Here is a 25,046-nt window from a genome sequence, read left to right on the forward strand (position 1 = left end):
TCCAAGACAGAGAATGGCCAAATTAATAGGTTTAAACCGTATATTGTCGTGTATGTATGTATAAGCTAAATTATCTGCTAAAGATATAATTCGAGAAAGCCAAAATCATACTTCTGCCAATCTAGCAGGAATTGTTTCGAGTTCGACTTCAAGAAACGAGAACAAATATATAAAAAGGAGGGAAGATAATGCTCCCACTTATTTTATTTCTAGAAGTATATATAAAACTACATGAACTGGCATAAAAGGGTACTTCCGGTTGACATAGAAAGTTGAAATTTGGCATGATTGTAGCTTTCTGGGACTAACCGACAGAAAAATTGCCAAAAAAATATTTTTAATATTTAGGAGGCCTAAAGGGGAGATAAAGAAACTCCCCATGTTATTTAAATGTTTTTTTTCCTATAATCTCATATTTTAGGTACTTGGCATTGGAAAACAAACGTGAAATTCAATATGCTTGTACGTTTTTGTTATCGTTACCGAAGTAAATCAGTAAAAATAAAAAAAAAAAAAAATCCAACTTTAGAGTGGTTTTATGGGGAAGTGAAAAATCTTTCCCATGTTATTTATATGGGATGTCTTCTACACCTCAAAATGTTTAGGCACTTCCGGCAGGATTAGAATGATAGAATTTGGCATGATTGTAGCCTTCCGAGACCAACCTACAGGAAAATTGCCAAAAGTGAATATTTTTAATTTTTAAGGGGGATGAAGAAAACCACGTGTTATTTAAATAGGCGTTTTCTTGGAATACAAAATCTTCTCTTTTAGATAGTCGAAATAGCAACAAAACTTGAAAATCGGTAGAATTCTGGGTTTAAGAGGTGCGAGCAAAAGGAGGATGTGGGGGGCGAAGCCCCAGCTGGGCAAATTCAGGAAATATGAAGAGCAAATGCACGAAATTCACTGTTGATGTAAATGCTGATACATAAGTGATGCGAGGCTGAGCAAAGGCGGGAGCCCCCAGCTAGCCAAAGGCTAGTTTATTTATAAAATTATTTTAGTAAAACAAACAGCACAGCTTAAGATATATGACGGACAAAGTGCCCAGCCTAATTTACCATTTACCTGTTCATAAAATCTAACCACTAAATCTTTCACCTGCATTTTAATGTACGTTAATTGTTATATTTTAACAATTAGGCTTGTTACAATAATGATCAAAAAGATATACATCTTGATCTCACACATGCATTTATGTATGACAGTATAGGACTTTCCAAGAACAAATTAATGTGTTTAACCCTAGGAAGTGCAAGTGGGGGCTTCTCGAACCCACTCGTTTGTATTTCCTGAAAAAAAAACCGTCGTAAGTCTTGATTAAAATATTGAGAATTTTATTTATTGTCTATTATTACTACTTTGATAAATCCACATCATTAATGTGCATTTTTATTAGTAACTTGTAAGTTAAAATTTATTTCAAAGTAGTGGGCTCATCGAACACCCTCCTTGGACTTCCATGTAACATATTTTCTACAAGTATATTTCCCGAAGTTAGATTTTTTTCGTTTGTATTTAACAAGGATTGTGTTCTTATGTTGGGAAACAGCATATCGGCCACGAGTAAGTTCTGAATGCTTATTCTGTATTCCTTTCTTGTTAGATGGCGTTATGAGAGTTATAGTATGTTATACTGTGGGTTCGAGGAGCCCCCCTTCCCCCTTGGACCTACTTGAGACAAAAAAATTCTTGGACTTCCTAGGATTGAACCTGATAGCAATTATATTAAAAGGGGTGTGTATTTAATCCACAACACGAGCTTCTAACCAGATTTACTTTATTTACATTTCTTATATACATACTTATTCCATATAAAATGTCTATAAACTAACTAACTATTCGAACGTAACAGAAACACCATCTTCACTTTTTCCTTCCAAAAGGGTCAGACCAGACTCTCATATCTGCAACAATAAAAGAAAATAGTTTGAATTAACATCATACAATGCGATTAGAAAAATAATTAGTTGATTAGAGCTTTTCTATTTCAAGCAGGGTTGGCAAAAACCATGGTTTTTATTAAAAAAACCAAATAAACCGGTTTTTTTGGTTTAAATCAGGTTTTTATGGTTTAAATAATTTGCTCTATATATTCGTATCATATATGGACAGAAATAAGTTTGTTTCGCCTTGATGTTATTATGCAACAACCGGGTTATGCTGGAAGGGGTCACATAAGCTTAAAGCGGAATAAAAACCGCTTCTCGAGTTACATCCGAGAGAAATTGTCCTCCATTTGAACTTGGAACCAGGACTAATTGGCCACAAATGCGATACGTCTGCCGACTCACTCATGAAGGAATCCTGATAAAAAAAAAAAAAAAAAAATACGTTGTACTGATCTTTACATGCTTCTTAATATAACTGTCAAGAGTCAATTCAGAAGGACAAAAAGATAAACAGTTGCACAAGTGAAACCATTACACAGAATTACATATGAACAATTTCAAAGTACTACGGAGTACAGAAGAACTAATTTAGTTCAAGTTAGTTAACAACGACTTTTATTGGTCCAAATTAAAGAAATACACCGACTTAATCTGCATATCAATAAGAAAAGTGAGTAAAGATACGAATTATTATTTGAAAATTATTTGGCTCAGACTCATTTATACATAAATAGATACCAAAGATACTTATTTCACTAAATGCCTCTCGTGGGGTCTGTATGACCCTCCCCCCCCCCACACACAAAAAGTACGGCATTTTCGATTTTTTTAAATCAATAGTAAACATTGAAACGCAACAACATTTAGAATTTTTCTTCGATTGCAATTACATAACAATAATAACAACTACAAAAAATCACAAAATAAACATTTATAAACTTATAAAAAAAAGTTGCTTTTCTAGTATAATCTTTTGGAGTAATGAATGGGGAATTTAGGTCTGAATATAATACGAATAATATACGGGAGTGAAACGTGATAACCCACAAATGTGTGTTCATCAAGATTTTACAAACACACTTTTACGAACATTTTTTTTTGTTGTTTGGTTTAAACCAGTTGGTTTTTTTGAAAAAACCAGCTGGTTTAAACCACCTTGGTTTAAACCAGCCAACCCTGATTTCAAGTGTGCCCGTGCTGGCGCTGCTGTCGATATGTGTTTCCCCGTATCTCCCTCGAAAGAGGAGGGACAAGTTGCTATGGCCCCTTCAATAATTGGATATGGACAGGGCTGCCAAATTGAATTATTTCACGGGCTTCGCTGTGCTCTGTATTGTTAGCCATTCTAAATAGCCTACGATCTTCACTTGCCAAGATCAAACGACTGAATGACAAATTGGCAATACAGCAGAGCTTATTCACTTCTTTCCCCAAAGCAATGGGAGTTCCCTGCGACTGAAGGATGTTTCACACATTTTCCGCGGGCACACTTGAAAAAAAAAAAGGCTCTAGTTTGGACTTTGCTGTCCGTTTCTAGATCGAAGGTATTTGAGACGTGAACTTACAGTGTACAGTAAGTATAAAGACTGGATATCATCAACAGAGGGCACCACATTTTCCCTATCTTTTCAATGTATTTTTCTTGGAGACAAGAGAGACAATATTCAAAACAAGAGGAACGTGCCATTATCAACGGAACGAATTGTATAATCGCTTTTTTCTCATAACTCTTTCTTAGTAAAACGCTCTTCCCATCCTGGAAGCATCGTCACACAAACTATTTCCAACTGCTCTTATACGGAAAGGTCCCACAAGTTGTCGCTCAAATCTGACTGCCACATAGCACATCTGATAGAGCATCATGAGAAATGAAAATGAACAAAATTTAAGGTGCTACGGGGCTTCAAAATTTGAATATCCAAAGAATATCATGGAATTTTGTATGTTTAAAGTAAAGATTTTGAAAATCGCTAAAGCAAACGAAACAACAGTTACACAATATAATGAGAACAAAATGCCCTATCGAAAACCACAAACAGTGTTGCTATAGATAAAGCAGTGTTGCCAACTCAGTATAAAATATTTTGTTTGAAACACCACCATATACAAGTGTGCACAGATTTAAAATACACTATTATCACTAAACGTAAGAGTCCCACGATTATGCCAGCTAGGTGATGATGAGAAATGAATGAAATGGTGGAATGAAGAAAGTGGGAGAACCCCGAGGAGACCCACGCATACGGTATTTGTCCACCACAGTTCACTTGGCGCGAGCTGGGATCGAACCCGGGACCCCATGCACCAGAGGTGAGCGCTCTACCACTGAGCCACCGCGGCCCCTCACTAAACACGAGAATGAAATGTAGTGGTACAGTATTGCACACTGTAGTAGCTACATATGTTGAAAATGTTCAATGGAGAAGTTTGATAGGTGGCGATAGAAGGTAATAAAGGAATGCATTAGAAAAAAAATAGGATTTTGCATTATACTTCTGTAGGCCTGGTGAATAAGCAGACAACTCGCAAAAATAAAGTGATAAACACGAGTAAAGGAACACGTGTTTTCTAATTTTGTAAATTGGTTCTCCAGATTATCTTATTAGTAGTTGGAAAAGTACTTTCTTGGTTTATGTCTTTCGTATTAAGTGGGATATTCTTTTACTTCCTCTCCTACATACCATATGATTATGTTTGTACGCCTACCATATTCACATTGGAAATATAATTATTTTATTACTACCTCATTTCCTTTTTATTCAGCCTGGATAGCCGTGTGGTCTAGAAGCTAGACAACCGACATATTAGGGATCGCGGGTTCCAATCCCGCCTCGAACATGCTTTTGTTGTACTTTTCACCTTACATTTCATTGTTATCTTTCCCTTTCATAGTGGTTCGGGTCTCACTTTACACTATGGGGGTCCCGTCGCATATAGCTTCGGAGCTGACAGGACGAAAAAATGGCATCACTCAATTTCGTTTTTCTACTGCATCAATATTTTGTGACACGGTTGACATTTTGCTATGTAATGCACTTGAACTAAATTCATAGTATGAGACCCAGATTCCTTTATTACCATTTGTTGTCACATATCAGACTTCTCCATTGAACATTTTCAGCACACGTGGCTCCAACAGTGTGCAATTGTACCGCTATACGTCACTGTTACGTTTAGTGATAATAGTGCATTTTAAATCTGTGCTCACTCACTTGTATATGGTGCTATTTCAAACAAAATACTTTTTATACTGAGTTGGCAACATTGCTTCACCTATGGCAACAATGTTTGTGGTTTTCGATACGGCATTTTGTTCTCATTATATTGTGCAACTTTTGTTTTGATTACTTTAACGGTTTTCAAAATATTTACTTTAAACATACATAATTCCATGATATAATTCTTTGGATATTCAAATTTTGAAGTCCCGTAGCTCCTATTCTTCTGGTCCATAGCACCTTAAATTTAGCTCATTTTCATTTCTCGTGATGATCTATCAGATGTGTTATGTGGCAGTCAGATTTGAGCGACAACTTGTGGGACCTTCCCTGGAAAATCTCTTGATCTCATACTCAGCCGTGGGTTTTTAATACTTATTAGGAAGCAGCCTTGAGCTAAGACCTCTACTACACTTTATTTTTTGTAAGTTGATATAGATGTTAGATACTCTTGAATGACGATCTATTCATATTTTGAAATCTCTTATGTCCAGTAAAATCCTTGGAATAAGTTGATTAAGAAGCACCGGCATTACTTTATGTCAATAATAACGTATGAATTGTCAATTAGTTGTTACTAAATTTCTGACAAATAATAGTTGAACTTGCACTTGAGGGATTTTCACTCAATTATCTCTTCATAAATAACCATTTTTTGTTGCCATCATAACGATAGAAACAATACATTTAAAGGCTGGAAGACAGTCAAAGTTAGCAACAATAGGAAGTGTTAGAAATTTTTACGTACAATAATGCACATAATATGATAATTTGAATTCTCAACACGTAATCCAACCTACCTACGATATTTCAACCAATCTGAATTTCGTATAACAGACCAACATGAATTACGAGCACTAAGAGGAGCTAATTGTTATAATTCGCTCCTTTAAATAGATGAATATTCAAGCTTTGTCTAAAGATGAGATGAATAAATAATCAGAGAATAATACGTCATTTTTAAATATTGTTGAGAGAGTTTCATTATTGGAAATAGTTTCAGAAGAGTAAAAATAAAGTACTCTTCCTTCACACAATCAATAAAACTCAATAATTTTTTTAAAAAAGACATGAATCATCCTCTGATTAATTATTCAATTTATGCTTGAATATTGACTGAATTGTTCCGGAAGATAAAGCCAGGTTCCTTGCTGCCTTATCTCCTGAAGCAGGTGTATGGCTGATTGCGATACCTTCCCCGCCTTCAGGCCTTTATTTGTCAAATGAAAACCTTTCGAATTGCTTTTGCGTTATGTTTAAGTTCAGCTATTTGTGAGCCTCATCGCTGTCCAGCTTGTGGAGACCAGGTTAACCAACGTGGCCTGAATGGCCTTTCATGCATGAAGAACACTGGTAGATACTCCCGACGCTACTTCGTTAATCATATAATATTACGAGCCCTTAGCACTGCTGGAATTCCTTCAATACGGGAACCTTCTGGTTGCTGTCGTTCGGATGGAAAGCGGCCTTATAGCATGACATTTGTTCCCTGAATGAGAGGTAAATGCTTATTATGGGACTTTACATGCGCTCATACATACGCTTATGCAAATCTCCCTCTATCTGTAATGAACGCTGGAGCTGTTGTTAATCGCAGAGAAGCTGAAAGAAAATACAACCATCTTAAAAATTTTGTTTTCACTCCGATTGCGATTGAGACTAGTGGCGCTTAGAGTGCAAGAAGTCTTGAATTTATTAGAGTAATAGGGAGACGCATTTCTTGTGTTTCCGGCGACGTTCGATCTACATTTTTTTTTTTTTTTTAATACAGTCTGTTTCTCTCCAACGTGGTAACGTCTCGTCGGTCCTTGGCACTTTACCATCTGGAAAGCAACTGGATGAGGTTTTTGTACTCTAATAAGAATAGTTTATATATATTAATATTACTCCCTGGACAAATTTTTCTTTTAGATCATTCCCAGGTAATATGAAATTTGTTCTGATGATCTCCTCTTGTATAGGTAGGGAAATGAATTATATATTTGATATTTTAAACTTTTGCATATTTGTTTAAATTTTATATATTTCGATGTTTTGATAATTATATGTATTCTCTCAATCTTTTAAACAGTGGCGTGTACTAGTCTGACGGTATGAGCTACCACTGACCTTGTGTATTATCATTATTATTAATTACTACTAATAATAATATACAAAATATTCATAACAATGAACAAATAATACTTGGTGTGTTTTGTTTGAACTAATTAATGTTTGAAACCATGAATGTTTTCCACCGTAAATGAAATGTCATCAAATCTTTGCGCAATTAACTTCTTGTGGATTACATTCATAAAATGTTAATTTTTTATCACTCTCTCTTCCCTCAAGAGTCGCCTCTCTTACTGATGTTGATTGTCATTCCGTACCAGTCTTCGTAAAAAAAAAAAAAAAAAAAAAAAAAAAAAAAAAAAAAAACCGGAGTGCAGCAACGCAAAGCAAAAAATGCAGACAGTCATTATAACTATTATGTCGATTATCGTTACCTAAATCTCAGGTTTTGCGTTGTATTAACGCAAACGATTACGGAATATGCTCAATTATCCCATACAATATTTTTCGTTCATCAATTTGCATCAGGAAATATGTAACGCGATTATGCTATTTGACCATAAATCCATTATTGTACTGATTGTAGCTTACAAACAAACGTTCTACAATCAATTTACTTTATAACAAAAATTTTAAAAAAATGATAATTTTCTTGGCAGCATTCCATTATCCCGCTAGAATTAACTCACAACACTTATGAGAATAAATAGAAGTTAACATATTCTCCAATCTACAGTACTGTCTGCGGGCTTCATTTCGTAACGGTCGGTGCAAAATATGAGGTTTTTAACTCAAGCAGATAACGCAATAAGTACTAATAACTACAATAACAACAATCGTAAAGTAAAACACAACTTTTGTATTGTGTTGACGCAAAGCGCTACGTAATGATGCCCCGAAATTCTCAGATAGACCCAAAATGGCTGCTATGTCATTGCTCTTAACTTCCACTTACTCGCTCCGTCTACGGAAACCGATACACACGAGTGGCATCCTGCTTGGTTGCCAGCCCGTAGCTCGCTAGCACATTGTTATGGCGAACCTACGTGGGCGCGCAAGCAGTTATACGTTTCTTTCTGCTGACAGTAAACAGTGGTTGCCAGAGAATTGCCACACCATCAGTCTCCAAGAAAGCGAAAGAGATTGCTTTCTAAGCGTTAACGGCTGTGTCTTAGTATATATTCACGTTTGAAAAATAAATATAGAGAAACTAGTACCATGAAATGAAGATAATGAACAACTTATTATTTTTAATTAGTTTATACGTGCTCTATTAATTTTATTAATGTTAAAGGTCTACCGCCACCGCTGGTAGTCTCGGTTGCCCATAAAATACGGTACTCCTTTTAAATTGTTGCGTCTAACAATACATTGTTCGATATAAATTCAAATCAAATAATTTGAATGTCGAACGTTAGAAAAATAATGTAATGTTGAAATATCTGAATTGATTAAATTATTTTGAATATTGTCGCTCCCTATTAAATTCTGTTAGATAAGGAAAACGTGCTACCATCTATGACGATAGTTGAACATTTATATTTACCTTAACGTGAGATGAGCTTCCACTGGGAATCGAGACCGAGTCATGTTAACCATACAGCTACGAGTATTTACATTACAAAAGAAAAGTAAATAATTTGTTTATGGGTAATTGTATAGTACGTTGGATTTTCTATTCTGGCTTAGTGTGAAGATGTTACTGTAAACTGACCTGCCGGAACATCCCCAAAAAGTCTTTTAGTATAGAACTTCATTATCTAAACTGTATTTCAATTACTCTTTACAAGACAGCAATTTCAACGAACGTAAAATAATATGTACCCTAACAGCACAATTACATAGCAGGCATATGACTATCATGTTCCCTCAGGTACATGGGAATGTGTCCAGTATGTGTCTTATGTACTGTACCTCTGAGAGAGAAATCTCATGGATGACAAGTGATAGTCACAGTCTATGTCCGCCCCTAGGGACATGCCTGACATGTACCTGGGGAACGTGCCTAGCATGTTCTAGATATGTTCCCCATGCCGTAAGCGTCTATGAATCACAAAATTACTCCCCAAAAATATGTTAAATCGCCTATATGCGTAATGTGTTTACATTAAGGTGAATCTAAAAAGCACTTTAAACGAGTAAAAAATGTACCCCAGGGTGGGCGCGAACCGCCGACCTTTGAATAACTAGCCGCGTACTGTACCGACTTGCCCACGGAGGCGATGAAGAGAACGTCGTTTGTAGAGGGATAAATTTTTGAGGTCTTTTGAATTTGGTTAATCAGAGTGCTCCTTTAACCGCGTATATTCTACAATAACCGTTTGGGATCAGATAAAATCTGCTCGCCATGTAATTTTATAACAAAATGACAAGTGTCTATTTACGTTATTTTATGGTTCTTCCATATTTACTTTCAAATGATCGGCGACAGTTGTTATCTAATAAAAGTTGATGCGTTTGTCGCTTCTAGTACACAATCGCTTAGAAAAAGAAGCAACAAATGCATCAAGTGTGGGAGATATATTTAGAATCCTAAATGGCGCATGCCTAGCACATCTTGCGCTGTTAGGGCATCTGAAACAGTATGTACCTAAAGGATGTACCTAGAACATGACAGATATATGTCCCAAGTGACGACATAAAAACAAATGACTGTTAGAGTGCGAAACTGAGCCAGGTATATAAATGCTATATATGTGGCTCATAATTGCAAATATCGATTAGGTGTAACAAATACCTAAAACTGTAGGTAGCTGAAGTACATACTTAGTACATGAATATCATATGTACCAAGTGTTTGGTACCTAAAAAGTATCTGGGACACCTAAATGGCACATGCCTAGCACATCTTGTGCTGTTAAGGTAAGAGGAAGTAACATTGTAAAAACAAGAATGTTTCACATTACATGTATGCTATATAATCAGGAAATATAAGATTGGAATGAAAAACAGGTATGCAAGTGATCGTACAAAATAAACTAAAATATCCTCTTTCCGCTGGTTTAGGGGCATATGCACCGTTTTTGGTACACAGGATCCTGAGTTTCATTCCCGGCGAGAGAGCATTGAATTTAAATGCATTACAGTGATTTGAATTCCATTTTAAAGCTGTAAGTGCACGTCTAATATAGCCTTGGTTCTGAAAGTGACAGTATCTCCTATCCAACGATGCACTGAGAATATACCGTTCGAGATAAATTTTCTATGAATAATGTCTATGCGTTTATACTTTGATCTACTAACCCATAAAGATCATAATGCCGTTCACGGCAACAATTTCATATTTCAAACCGTTCGGGAGGAATATTGATCACATCATCTTGTACTAAGGTGCAAGTACATATGTACGTTTGAATCATTAGTTACCACGTTAGAGTTATATGAATTCATAAGATGAATTTAATACTCACCTACTTATTTTAAGTATGTCCATGTCTGGACAGTTCTCTTTGGTTCCCGTCTACATTTGATAAAAGCTAATACATAGATCATTTTTTTTATGCTCTCTCACCGGGAATGGAACCCGGGATTGCGTGTAAGAAAAGCAAACGCAGACCAGCGGGATTGCGTGTAAGAAAAGCAAACGCAGACCAGCGGACAGGGTTAATATATCAAAGTGCTGTAAATGACATGATTTTTTTTTTTTTTTTGGGGGGGGGTCTATTGAAAGCCATATAAGTTCTTACATATGATACTTATCTAAGCACTGTTTCGAAAAAGAGTTTTAAAAAAGCCAAATTTTGAATACCATGTAACTGATACCAATAACTCTGATTCTGTTTATTTCAAATCCGTCATATAATGGCCATAATATCTGATACTAAAGTTACTCTGGACGTGTATTTTCCGTTCCCCTCAGTTGCATTAGTACTGCTGTAGAGGTCTCCAAACTTTGGACTTTGTGGTACTGTTGCATCTTTAGCTTGCACCAATAATAATACATTGTGAGTTTTCGTTTAACATGTAGATTTGAAACATGTAGCAATCTGACGTAATTCCATTCGAGAAAAATCAACTTTATGTTGAGTTGGGAACACTGCTAAATTAGTAGTACTGCATAGTAAGTAAAATGATTTCCCTATCTTGATATTTGCTTCGTACAAAATTTCTGCGTCTTCTATCAATTAGTTCGGAAATCACTTTAAGTGATCCCTCCTTGTATACAAAAGAAAAACTTACAAATTCTCTTGCAACTACTTACTTCCAGGTTGAATTTCTTCCTGATTTATCTTGGCTCGTGTTACTTCCTGAATCTTCTCTGAAATAGAAAAATGAAATTAAATTAAAACAAAGAAAAGAACATAAAATGGAATATGATTCTAAACTTAAAAAGACAAATAAACAATCTTTTAACTTTTACTTTTTTTTAATTTTTACTTACTTTTGTCAACGTGAGGATTGTTTTACATCTACATGTATGAGACTCCTTTGATGTGCGAAATTCCTGACATTTCCACACAGTTTACGAAACTAAACAGTCTCCTGGTTACTTTGAACGGATGGGACTGCAGTGTACTTTTAGAATTAAAAGAAGATCCCAATGGGGTTTGAATTATTCTGAATTATTCCCATGGGACATCTGTATCTCGTTGGCAGTCAAAGGATTAATCACAATTACTTATATATCGCTATTTTTAAAAAGTGATTTCACGCTAATTTCGCGATTTATTTGTAAAGAAACACTATTAAACTAGAGATTAATTTCTATGTTACTGCAAAAATATGTTGTTATATAAAAGACAGCAAATATCGTTACCAATGTGGCAGGCACGTAGTCAGGATTTCGTGAAGGGGAGGGGGGGGGGGGGGTCCGTGACATGAAATACTGTGATCATCACACCAGGGGCTCGATCATTCTAAACTATTTTACTGGAACATATGTTGGTTCGTTTAGCCAGGATTTCGTAACGAGGAGGGGTGATATGAAATTCTGAAGGCTCAGGAGCTTGATCAATGTAAACTACTTTACTATCAACATATTTTGGTTTGTAAGGACAATAAAATATGTTGGTAAGTACTTTAATAACAAACTATGAAGAAATCTCGAATAATAAAAGAATAAAAAAAGCATTGAAAAAGATTTTACAATATTTACGTTCCTTTCTTTGTTCATTCAAATATAACAATTTTCCTTTCATTATGATCTCAACTATTATGAAAAGTACATATTCACTATTATAAAAAGTACATACTCAATAATGTCTTGTAAAATATTTTACAATATCTGCGTTCCTTTTTCTGTTGAAACAAATGCTAATAGAACTCGTTTTCCATATAATTTTTTGTTTTTATTATTCCATCAACTAATGTCGGTTCCAAATGACAGGTTAACACGTTGGCCGCCATGTGCATACTTCTGATGCTTAAAGGAGCAGAGAAAATTGTATTTGAAATAAATAACATGTTTGATTCTGCAAGGATGCGATGACGAAAAAAAATTTCCACATTGTTACTCAACGGCACTATGCTTTCGGAAGCTTGAAATCTCCCTGACTCTTCCAGGATATCTCGATCACCTCGCCACCATGTATTGCAAGTAATACAAATCTCCTCATAAGAAAGAGTAACCGAAAGCTTCCTGTAGTTTTTTTTTTCTTTCTTTAAACGCTGATCCTTCTTTTTCTCATTTCATTTTGTTTCATCCTTCCTTAATTTTTTTATTTCTGGTCTCGAAATGTGTGTGTGAAGGGGGGGGGGGGTCCGGACCCCCCTTGGCTACGTGCCTGAATATAGTGAGCTTTGCGGTATTATTTTTATACGATATTTCGCAAACCTCACTGTTTGCTTATTTAGGTAGTCCAAATCTCTGAATTACTGTTTGAACCGCGTAATTCCGTTTCTTATCTTGCGTTCGGCAAAAATGAACTTGAAAATAACAATAATATTAATTTTCTGGATATGACCATTAGCAAACAGGACAAGAAATTTCATACGAAGATTTACAGAAAACCAAATGCACGTAATGTCTAAATAAATAAATATATAATAATAATAATAATAATAATAATAATAATAATAATAATAAAAAGACACATTCCATAAAAGTTTAAGTCCAATGTTTATATCAACTTCCTCCTGAGAGTTTACGAATTAGTATAAAGAAATCAGAATATTGACAGCCAACTAGACTTTGTCTATAAAATTGATCTCCAAAATGATTAGATTTTTAGATAAATGAAAACTTTCTTATAGAATGCACAAAAATACGTTCTTAGGATGGCTTCCAAAGCACCAAAAAATACTGCAAATTTTTAACTCCGTGCAAAAGTTATTATGCAGACGCAACAGTAAATTTTGGCATTTACTTACGATGAAACCTATATAGATACGACGAAGACAAACATTGAAACGGGAATAAGACATATTAAGAGACTCAAGCTGTTTCATAATTACACATAAGTGAACACATAAGTGAATCTAAGCACTCCATAAAATATACCAACACTTTGCACTTATTTTTTTATTTAATTTATTTATTTATTTATTTATTTGGGGAGGTGTTTATAGAGAAGCAGTATATGATTCTTTCTTCAACAGGACCATAGACTCTAAATTAAACCTGAATAAAAGCAGTCTAGACAAACACTGGGAACAATAAAATCTTATATGTACTGTTATTATATCGAAATTTCCACAACATTCGAGTCAGAACACTTATAAAAACATTTCTCTAGTACAATGTTAGTGGATATGAAAACACTGTTGTTTGAAAATGGTGGGCAGTTCATGTTTATCATAAATTGTTTATGTACAGTTATCAATAGACATTTCCTTTGTAACCAAAAGTTTTAATATAATAATTTCAACGTTACAGCAAGAGAAACAAACTGTTTTGGCGTGACGTCACATATCGGGTACTCCTCTCTCTGAGTCGTATTGAAAGCTTCAGAAAATGCTTTTATATTACTGTTTCTTATTCTACACTACAAATACATTTAGTGGAATAGTGAACAGAAAGTGACAAAATAAGTAAAATACCTTTTTTTAATATAAAAATAACGTGTAATTAAGACCTAATCTTCTCGTTTAAAATTCACTAAAAGCTATCTGACTGTAGTTATATATCAGGAGGATTATTTATTATTGTATTAAACCAGAAACATTTCGAGTGTAACTACTATATCAACGCAAATTAAAACACGCGCAGATTAAGAATACCCAGGATACCATATTGTAGCTACTAATATACCTTTACTTTATTTTTCCAGTGCTTCGACAGTTCATGTTTTATTGGAGCTATACCTTTCTCAGACTCTTAACTGTACATATTGAAAATGTGTAGGCATACATAAATGTAGTGAATCTCCATACTATTATACTATGGTTGCAAATATATATATATATCAGTTTCTGGACAAAAAATGTATCCATGTTTTTTTTAAAAATTTTCGTGTCCTTTGCTATAGTTATCAGCAATTGGTCAGGGGGGGGCTCAGTGGTAGAGCGTTCATCTCCGGTGCTTGGGGTCCCTGGTTCGATCCTAGCTCGCGCCGTGTGGACCTTACGGTGGACAAACACCGTGCTCGTCCGGTTCTCCCGTTTACTCCCACTTTCTTCTTTCCACATTTTATCCATTTCTCATAATCACCGTCTCCTTTAGCCTACCTGGGATAATCGTGGAACGTAAAACAAAGATTTATTTTTTTCAGCAATTGGTACTACACCATTGCTATAAATATGGTTGTGTTTTGGGAATATTTGTATTTTAATGCTATAAGAACTTGCATTATATAGCGTCTTCACTATTTTACTATATTTCTACAAGGAGAATACTTTGGTGATCACCGAGGTGATTTGTAGCTGAAGAAACCGATAGCAAACAAAGGCAGACTAGTAGTTGCCGAAAGAACATCATGAACAAGAACAGTGCTCGAAATTTTTTATTCTGACCTACGCGTTAGATCCAAAATTGATACCTTAATAATACAAAAACAATTTTATACATGGGCCTTTACATCTTGGATTTAAATTATCCAGGTTACAGACTAGTATTTTCAGTCGCCATGGCTTCCTGGCGCCCAGGGTTGTTCGAACCTGAACAAGAGGCATATCAAAAGAAATTCATTATGTATTACTAGAGACCGGATGTTAGGCAAAATGCCTATTCTTTAATACTAAAGATATGATCAAAAATGTTTGAAAGTTTACATGGGGGGTTATAGTTTCAATTTAAGCCACTTTTATTTTGCCTATTTCGTCCCTTACTGCCTAAATAATTGCTTTAGTGCCTAATGTTACCTATTTTATGCATTTTCTTCAAAAAAGCCTTCTTTGGGAAAATATATAACTTATATAATATTGAGTTGAGTTGATTTTGAGTTTAACGTTCCTTTCAACAGCAAGGCTATATGAGACGGGACCTATTGGTTAACGTGGAATCCGAACCACACGAGCTCTCGCTGGGAATCGAAATGAAATGAAATGAAATCTTTGAGTTTTACGTCCCACGGTTATGCCGGTTAGGCTAAAGGAGACGGTGATGATGAGTGATGAATGAAATGGTGGAATGAAGAAAGTGGGAGGAAACGGGAGAACCCCGAGAAAACCCACGCACACGGTGTTTGTCCACCACAAAGTTCACTTGGCGGGGGCTGGGATCGAACCCGGGACCCCAAGCACCAGAGGTGAACGCTCTACCACTGAGCCACCGCGGCCCCTCGCTGGGAATCGAATCCGGATCTCCCACGCCAAAGGCGAATTAAATATAAATAACACACACTCATATATATATAAAGGGCGGATCCAAGGGGGGGCTATAGCCCTCCCTTGACCCTCAGGTATACACTGGATAAAATGGACTTCAATCCTGTTATACACTGGATAAAGCGGCAAACTATGGTTTAGCCCCTCCCTTGATCATATCCTGAATCCGCCACTGTATATATATATGGAATGCATATCAAGCTTCGTTTTTATATATACTGTAAAAGAAGATATTAACAAACAGGTATGCTTCTATATTCTTTGAACATTATCTATGACCTGAATCTACTTTTCAATAGTATTGAGTATTTATCTTCATTATTTCGAATTACATTTTAGTGCCTAGTTTACTGCCTATTTTTGAAATTTTAAGTGCTTATTTACCAGGTTTTTAATGCCTAAACATCCGGTCTCTATGTATTACACATGAGCATTCCACCAATTCTCTTATAATCATTCATTGTCATTAATCATCCGTTTCTCCCTTAGCCTACAGGGCATGAACGTGGGACATGAAACTAAAAATTTCATTTCATTCAGTAATCAGCCAATTGGAACTAGTTTGTTATCATTACTGTCCTACCATATTTGTTTAATTGTTGATTTAAATGTTAACTCATGTGTTCAGTCGTTCTATACATTTTCACATGGACCACTACTTACCAAACTGTTTCAACTACATTTAGCTACGGTATATACATTTCATGGACTACTATAAACAATTTACGAATATGTTCTATTGGCTAAAGAAAACAATGGTAAGCACGGAAAAAAATGTGAAATAATATTAAAATTATATCTTTCAGTTTAACGTTCTATGACTATGCTCTTTTAAGCTAAGGGAGACCAGGATTAAGGCAAATGGATGAATTAGTGGAATGAGAAAGTTGGAGGAAATGGGAGAACCCGGGAAAACCCACGGACACGATCTTACCACCACAAATTACCTGGCCGGGGATGGAACCAGGGACACCACGCACCAGAGGTGAGCGCTCTACCACTGAGCTCCCTGCTCCTCGTGAAATAATGTTGTAGAGTAGTTCGGTAATAATTCTGGAGAATTCCCAGAAAGCTCATGGATGTGATTATAATTTTACGTTTGTGCCCTAGTATTGAATTCAGTAGAGAATTTAGATTTTTTTTTACTTGAAATGTATCTCCTGAGTAAAGTACCTTGGGGTCCTCCCTGAATGCATTCCTTATCGAATCTACAACGCACATGCATACCAGAAATCACCACTCTACTATCAAGTCACCGTACTTTTATATTGTGGTGAACTTTTTCTTAAGTATGAATAAGATCTCCTTCGTACGGACTGTTGGTGACCCAAACATGAAGACGTTAATTAGTGCATTAACTCAGGCTGCAAAGAACACTCATTTACGCAAAGGTATCAAATAAAAATTCTATCGCAAGTGACTTCGTGTGTTTACACACGTAGCATACATTACAGCTTTTAAAAGAATTGCAAAACTTGCATGAGTATGTACGTTCATAGGTACTGATTGTGTTGTACTACTACGGAAAATACCACAAGTTATATACAGTAAAACCTATCAACTTGGCCACTTCTCTAAGTTGGCCACCTGCTTATCTTGGCCTGGTTCGTCTTGAACTTGCATTTTCCCATAAGACATTCGTTACTTATTACTCTGTAAGTTGGCCACCTGTCTATCTTGGAAGTTGGCCGCACTGAAGAAGTATTTACTCTATGATGATAATGATATATTTACCTGCGTATCTTGGCCACGCAAAATACTGTTTTGTATTTTTCTTAACTCTTTCGTATTCCCATATGAGAAGCAGATGTTCTGTATTTGGGATTGGAAACAAAACAGCATGGGTTTCCACGACTTGTTCTTGGAGGTCAGTGACCAGAGCACTACCCTGATCAAGGGGTGGTGAAGGAAAATGTGAATAAGAAAAAGCACGTACATGAATTCAGGAAATAGTTGTACGTACCTGTATTTGTTTACCCTTATCTGCTTTAGTAAAACCATTAGCTATATCGGCTCCTTTCATCAGTTGGGAGCTCCGGAAAATTCTCAAGGTTAAAGCTAACCATTTCAACTATTGGCACCTTACAGCTTGTCGAAAGGAAACCGAAGTTTTGAAATGAATTCTCTTAAGATTTTCTCAAAACATCTTTTGCGCTACAAACAGGGAAACGCTTGTAGCTCAATTACAAGAGGTAGTTAACTACAAAATTAGGATGTGCATATGTGCCAAAAAGAATAAAAGAAATGTCTAGAATAAACCACCATGAATAAGTTTGTTATTAACTGATTCGCTATCTTTCGAAAAAAAAAAGTCATAAACTGCATATAAATTGTACAATTTATAATTTTGCTTTTCTTGTTTTCAATCTGAATAACTCAGTGTGCTAGAATATCAATTTAAATAAACTGCGTACATATGTTTCTATTTTATGGATGTTTGTGCTATTTTGCTTCAATTCCGAATAGTTTTCACGAAGAGGAAGCTACATATAATGTATGTAGGATTTCTAGTACTGTATATTTTTATGATTACCGTATATACATTATTTAAAAGTAGCTGTCGTGCCATTCCATATTAAAATTTTACAATCAAGTAATACTAGAAATCCTACATACATTAATTAGAAATTATGTTCTAAAAATACACCAATTACACTTATTTTCTGTAAATTGGCCAACTGTCTAAGTTGGCCACTTTTCAATGGAACCGATGGTGGCCAACATATACAGGTTTCACTGTATTTAAGTGGTTTAATAAATGTAATGCACTGAATTTATTATCGAGTAATAATTCAGTACTATACGTTAGATACTTTATTGTATTACCTTATAAATAGTACACTATAATCTTCTCCTTAGATATTCGAGCGTATTCAATTAATTGATAATAAATAAATAGTTCACTTTTCAAAGAAGCCGTAAGTTGTGTTACTTTTTTAATGTTTCGTTTAATTTGCGACATCGAGATACTTGAAACACATGCATCGTATCTTTCTCTGCGCCGTTTCGCTACTGAGTGGCGCAGGGAATGTTTCCCTAAATTTACTGATGACGTACAAACATGATTATCATCGCCTTCGGCGCAAGAGTAACAGACCAAAATGTCGACCAGTTAAAATCAAAGCATTAAGAAAAGGAAGTGTTTTCCGTATTTAGCTAACTCTAAAGTATCTTATAGCTCAATAAAAAGAATTCAATGGAAATGTCCATTCCAAGAAGAGGAAGGGGAAAAAAAAAAGACATACAAATATGCAAATTTTCTTACTAAAGTGCTGAAGCTATCCTTTTTTGCTGAACGCAAGAGAAGAAACTGCGAGGTTTACGAAATATCGTAAATAAATAAATAAAATTCCAACGCGCAACATAAAGGTAACAATATTTGTTCTATTTTATATAAATTGGTGCATTAAGCTACATACTTTGATGTAACATGTTGTTATTTGAAACTTGAAATACATTGTATTAGAATCATTGATGGAGTAAGACAAAGATTTACAACATAATTTTGGTTAATGTATGTGATAAAACAGTAAATAAATTAAATTCACGACTTCCAAATATTTAACACAACCACAATGTCTTATATGCCCGGGGAATCTTAATAATGTGATTAGTTCTAGTAACCAGTCCTGTTGCCATCGACTGTCAGATACTAAATGAAGATCTTCGGCTTCACAAAGACTTCTACATCCTTAGTATTACCAGCAAAAGCATATCAGCCTATGAGTAATGTTAATATGCAGACTTCAAAACATCTGAGAGTTTACGGTTGTATAAACACCAAGGCGAAAATACTTAGATTTTCCTAATCTTTATTATAATAGCACGACGCCTCACAGTCAGTGTCTGTTACGTTAATTTCCAATAGTTCACAGACAAGCTAATAATTGCCGCTAGCTGCACTGCCTCCTACTTGATGCCAAGCTATGTCGATAGTGTGCAGGCAATTTGTAGACGACAAGCCGAAGCATTGTGGGGAACAACTAGTGTTATTTAACTTACTCCTTTTTTTTTTTCAAAGAAAATACTTAAAATCAGCAATATATATATATATATATATATATATATATATATATATATATATATATATAACTGTTGATAATCATCTACATATTGAGTAGCTTAAAAGTAGGCGGTACCAAATTATATAAATCCGCATTTATTTACATACCCACAGACAAATCTCTTATGTAATCCACATACAAAAATCTCATTCAGATAGCCTCTGTACAAAACCTTAAAAATCGTACTACCTATACAATATAACGTCACTGGGGTTGGTCTTAACTAATAGGCCTCAATAAAAACGGAGCTTCTCAATTCGATCCGTTTATATATGGTGTTTAAAAATGGAGCCCACAGACTACAGAACACTATTCTAAAGGTCAAAATGAAGTGAAAAATATATATAATCGTATACCTTTTGGGTCTTCCTACGGAGACATGATTGCACTATGTGTCAAATAGTTACATCGATTGTTCCCATATAGATGTTAAAGTCGATATACGTTGACACTAGCATCAGCTATTAGGTTAACAATGCTTGGTTGATTCGTAAAGCAATGCTAATGGCTCCAAGCTTACTTGCGACGTTGCTACATACTGAAATTTTGATTCCCTATAGCGGCTGAAGGAGTCCCTGGACGATATGCCATTATATATGATTTTCGCTTTATTTTGACCTGAATAGAGCCATTTTTAGGATACCCGATACGTAGTGTTTATGTTCACGCATTGACATAGATGCATCCATTGCCATTATTTTTGTTTGAAAAAGTATTCTTTCCCAGTGGTCCCATATAAACTTCACAAGAATTTAAAAATATTCTTCGGAGTTACAGCCATGAAACTCTTCAATGGCTGACAGTGTTTATACCATAATTGTAAGAATAATCACGCATAACTTTAACGTAGGTGTACCAATTTTGATCACTTACTTTTTGCTTGAAACCTTTTTCGATGGTTTCAAATAAATTCCATAAGCATCCGGTATCACTAGCATCTTCAGAGCTAGACAATAAAACTTTTCAACCGCTGACTATATAAAGTGGACTGTCTAAGTGACTACATATGACATTAATTTCCACCGGCAGAGTACTTCTCCACAGTGGAAGGAACGGTGTATTCTATAGTTATAGAAGTAGGGTTACTAGTGTGAAACCTTTACAAGTGCTATACCATGTCGGATACCAGTTGATAACTGTGACTATTTACAATAAATTGTTTTACTGTTACAAGAGTTATTTTCTTTCTGATACCCGTTGAAAAATTGCGAAAACCACACGAAGGTATTTGTTAATACAACATACAAATACGATTAGACTGCTGCCTGTACTTGCCAGCTAGCACAAGTCAGTACGCTTTTGAATGAATAATCGCATTTCCGTATACCCACCGTCGCTTCGCGCCTTCTCATTATAGACTAATCCCGTGCACGGGCCCACCACCTTTGCCCTGCTCTGACCTGAAATAGATACAATTGTCGCTTATAGTGGTAACCATGCACAGATTGGTGTGATGTTGGCATGAATAAACACCTTCTTAGTGAAGTTTCCGGCAAGTCTTTACTTAGACTCAAACAGTGACTTTAATCGGTTCTTACAGGTTCAGTCACTTGTTGGAACTGTTCGTGCCTTTGGTGTGACGTCCTTGGTTGAAAAATTGGTGGTAGTTCATATTTTTCCCATTAGGTGTCTCCGTACAGTCATATGGTAGTTTGCTACTGTGATATCACATATTCTGTCTGCTTGTAGTAAGTGTCTGTGCTGGTGAAATGTGGGAAGCGCGTAATCGAATTTTCCTATATAGAGTTAGCAAATGCGATTGAGAAACCGTTTAATGAATGTGATACAAAGAATTTAAACTTGTCGTTTTTAAATACCTTTGTATTAGATTCGGATATTGTTATCGCTTTGCACCATTATGTGGTTTATTTCAGTAATCTGAACTTGAGTACTGGGTAAGTGTTCTTGTTATATTTTTTCGTGTGAGGAATTAGTGATTTTGAGTTTATTATTGATGAGTGTTCTGGTATGGCGAAAACGTTAAAGAAACTCTAATTAAAGAATCAGGTGGTTTAATAGGTGAGGGCGGTTCCATGTAGAGGTCGACGATCATGCTGGATCTCTATAACATTAGCGGTGAGTGTTTTTTATTTGTTAGTTGATATTCTTTTCATTCTTGATCTGTTTTACATTTGCGCATTAAAAAAAAAAAGTTTCGAAAGTATAGCGTTTAGGCCTATGTTTAGCAGAAGGGGTCTTTTCTATAAAAAATGTTACAATTTTGGTAATTTCTGTTCGCATTAGGTTAGTTTAGGCTAGTTTAGGTTATGTTAGGTTAGTTTAGCTTGCGTTATATCAGTGTAGCGGTCCCGCATAATTTTCCAAAAAAAAAAAAAAAAAAAAAAAAAAAAAAAAAAAAAAAAGATAGAATTTCGCTTACTTCTACTAATATTAGATTAGTTTATGTTAGTTCATGTTAGCTTAGGTTAGTTTACGTTGGGTTATGTTAGATTTGGTTACTTATGTTACGTCTAAGTACTTGCATTATTCATTTCTCCTGTAAATTTTGTGTTTTTACGTGCTTCTGGACCTCTTGTACTAACCATACTCCGTGGTTTATTTTATCTACCTATTTATTAGGGGGGTTTGGGGGGCGGCATCCCCCCATGTACTCCTGAATACAAGCTGTCCACATTTTACATTTTTTCTCCTTGAAATTTTAGCTGAGAATTAAATATGGTAGTTGAAGATTATGGACAGTTTGAATTAGATTAGTTTAAGAACTGGTTTTCATTTCAGTTAAAGTATGCTAGTTTTATTTGTGACTGTTTTTGATCCACATTTGAAGGACTTGCGTATTGCGGTTGTTTAGAAATCGATTTATGTGAACCGGTGGCACGGCAAGATTTTACTTTGTATAGAACAATATGTATAATGTTAAGAATTATACTATAATCTTATGTACAAGGGGCACATCAGCTTGTTTTAGAAATAGTAAATTAATTACAAGAGGAATGGTGTTTAGTAACATTTTGGCCCTTGTACTTATAGTATAATTCTTAACATTGTACATTATTTTGACTCGAACAGTGACAGTAACCGGATCAGATTAATCGGTTGCAGTCACTGTTTGAGTCAAAGTAAAGACTTGCCAAGTTTCCTTTCGTTCTGAAGTGTCTGTACTTTGTCAATAGTATTTCGAGATATGAATTGTTCTCCCTCTTCCCCATGGGATCTACATTTTGCTTTGGAAAGGTTACAACTTTAAACTTGGTCCTCTCCTGCAAATAAATTACAACGCATCAAATGTTATCGCGTGTTCAAACTATAAGCGTTCATGTTTAGGTGAAAATAAGGATGACATTTATTATCTCCCGCAAATCCATCGACGGCTCCGAAGCCGGTACTGTGACTTATTATGAGCCTTTGTATATAACGACGTTTATGCGTATACTCACGTCGCTAACGCACTCCCTACTGTGCTCCTGCCCTGACTCGATTAGATAGCATTCGTGCTTTATATTGATCAAAGAGCACAATTTGGCTCGTGACGTATTCTTTGCCATACGTCCACAGTTATTTATACTCATGAATTAATCAGTTACAAACAACGATCCGTAAACAGTACCAAGTGAGCAATACCAGTGAACAGTACCGGTACTAACAGTCACTACGAAGGATTTGAGGGAGAAATTAAGGCCTATGTTTAGCAGAAGGGGTCCAGCTCTTTTCTCTAAAAAAAATGTTACAATTTTGGTAATTTCTGTTCACATTCGGTTAGTTTAGGATAGTTTAGTTTGTGTTATATTAGTGTAGAGGTCGGGTATAATTTAAAAAAAAAGATAGAATTTCGCTTATTTCTACTAATATTAGGTTAGTTCAGGTTAGCTTAGGTTAGTTTATGTTAGGTTAGGTTTGGTTACGTTGTGTTACGTCTAAGTACTTGAATCATTCATTTCTCCTGTAAATTTTGTGTTTTTACGTGCTTCTGGACCCCTTGTACTAAACATACTCCGAAATTAAATAATACCCAAAAACAGTACAACAGAAACATGACTTTAACTCACATTCCAGAGAAAAAAAAAATAACTTACTATATTCCTCAATATTTAACATCGGGTAAATTATAATTGGATAAAGAGCTGCTCCAACAAAGCCTACTATTCCACTAATAAATGCTGCGTACTTCCAACCATGAAGCATAGGCATATCGATAATTTTCTTTCGCAAAGTAAATAAAATTACTATCGACTTATTATCATTATTTTCTCAAGTTTACTTTTTCCACCTATTTGAACCAAAATAGATGAACATTAACCGCTTTTCGAACTTCAGTTATTTTCGCACTATTTCCAATGTTGCCAGATACATTTCTTCAATATTATATCATCATCATAGACTTTTGGAAATTTCATGACGGCCTTAGGGTGAGGTCTAGAAACTTGACCTATTACCCTTCTCCGCCCATTACATGGTAGTGAAACAGATATTTTTTCCGAAATCCGATGTTGCCAACAAATTCGAACTCCATGACAGCTCTCAGCTAAAATAGGAGGGGGTGAGTAAAAGCTGATCTCCGTTACTTGAGTAAGGAATGGAATGTTTTAAATGTTTTGGCGAAGAAAAAAGTAGCCTGGAAGCTGCGAGTCCTTCGTGTTGCTTTGTTATTTGACACTTCAACAGAATATCTTTCTTCTTCCGTTAAGAAGGAGCGAACCATATGTGCAGGCCAATTGGTCAATGTTTGTTTATCTCCCTGTTCTCTATATAGAAAGAATGAAATAAACAAAGAAGGCAAGAAACACATTTTGGACTGTGCATTTTTTTAAAAGATAAACATGAATGCATCTATTGAAAAAAAAAAAAACGCGAGGAAGATTTTAATCTATATAAAAGTATCTTCAATTCTAGTCGAATAATAATATCTGAAATGCATGATGAAGAAGTAACTTTCTCATTTACATAATAGATAAGGCAACTAGATATCAAAAATTGACAAACAGTGTATTTCAATTATATTTTACATTTTATTAAATTACATTATTTTTAATTATTTTATTACATAATTACACTATATTTTACATCGATTATTTTTATAGAATTCTTCACTAGAGCATAGGCCGTCTAAATTAATTTTCTTTTACTGAGTTTTCCTCATGGCACCGGAAGAACAT

The 25,046-nt window shown here is 35.2% G+C and overlaps 1 protein-coding gene across 2 annotated transcripts; it reads right to left on the reverse strand.

Annotated features, from left to right (window-relative positions):
• Positions 1–1,766: 1,766 nt before the first annotated feature.
• LOC145669604 (small integral membrane protein 20) lies at positions 1,767–24,261 on the reverse strand. Of its 2 annotated transcripts, none has more exons than XM_081737828.1 (3): positions 23,967–24,256; positions 11,367–11,423; positions 1,767–1,910 (listed from the first exon to the last, which is right to left on the reverse strand). In XM_081737828.1, exons 1-3 carry the CDS (start codon positions 24,079–24,081, stop codon positions 1,870–1,872), a joined length of 213 nt encoding a protein of 70 aa, XP_081593954.1. In that variant the 5' UTR covers positions 24,082–24,256; the 3' UTR covers positions 1,767–1,869. The 2 variants fall into 2 exon arrangements, with proteins under 2 accessions (XP_081593954.1, XP_081593955.1); XM_081737829.1 differs by lacking the exon at positions 1,767–1,910 and adding an exon at positions 1,942–2,310 and having other exon boundaries at positions 23,967–24,261.
• Positions 24,262–25,046: the final 785 nt, after the last annotated feature.

This window comes from Thermobia domestica, chromosome 14 (genome assembly GCF_964235325.1).
Source record: "Thermobia domestica chromosome 14, izTheDome1.hap1.1, whole genome shotgun sequence".
NCBI lineage: Eukaryota > Metazoa > Arthropoda > Insecta > Zygentoma > Lepismatidae > Thermobia > Thermobia domestica.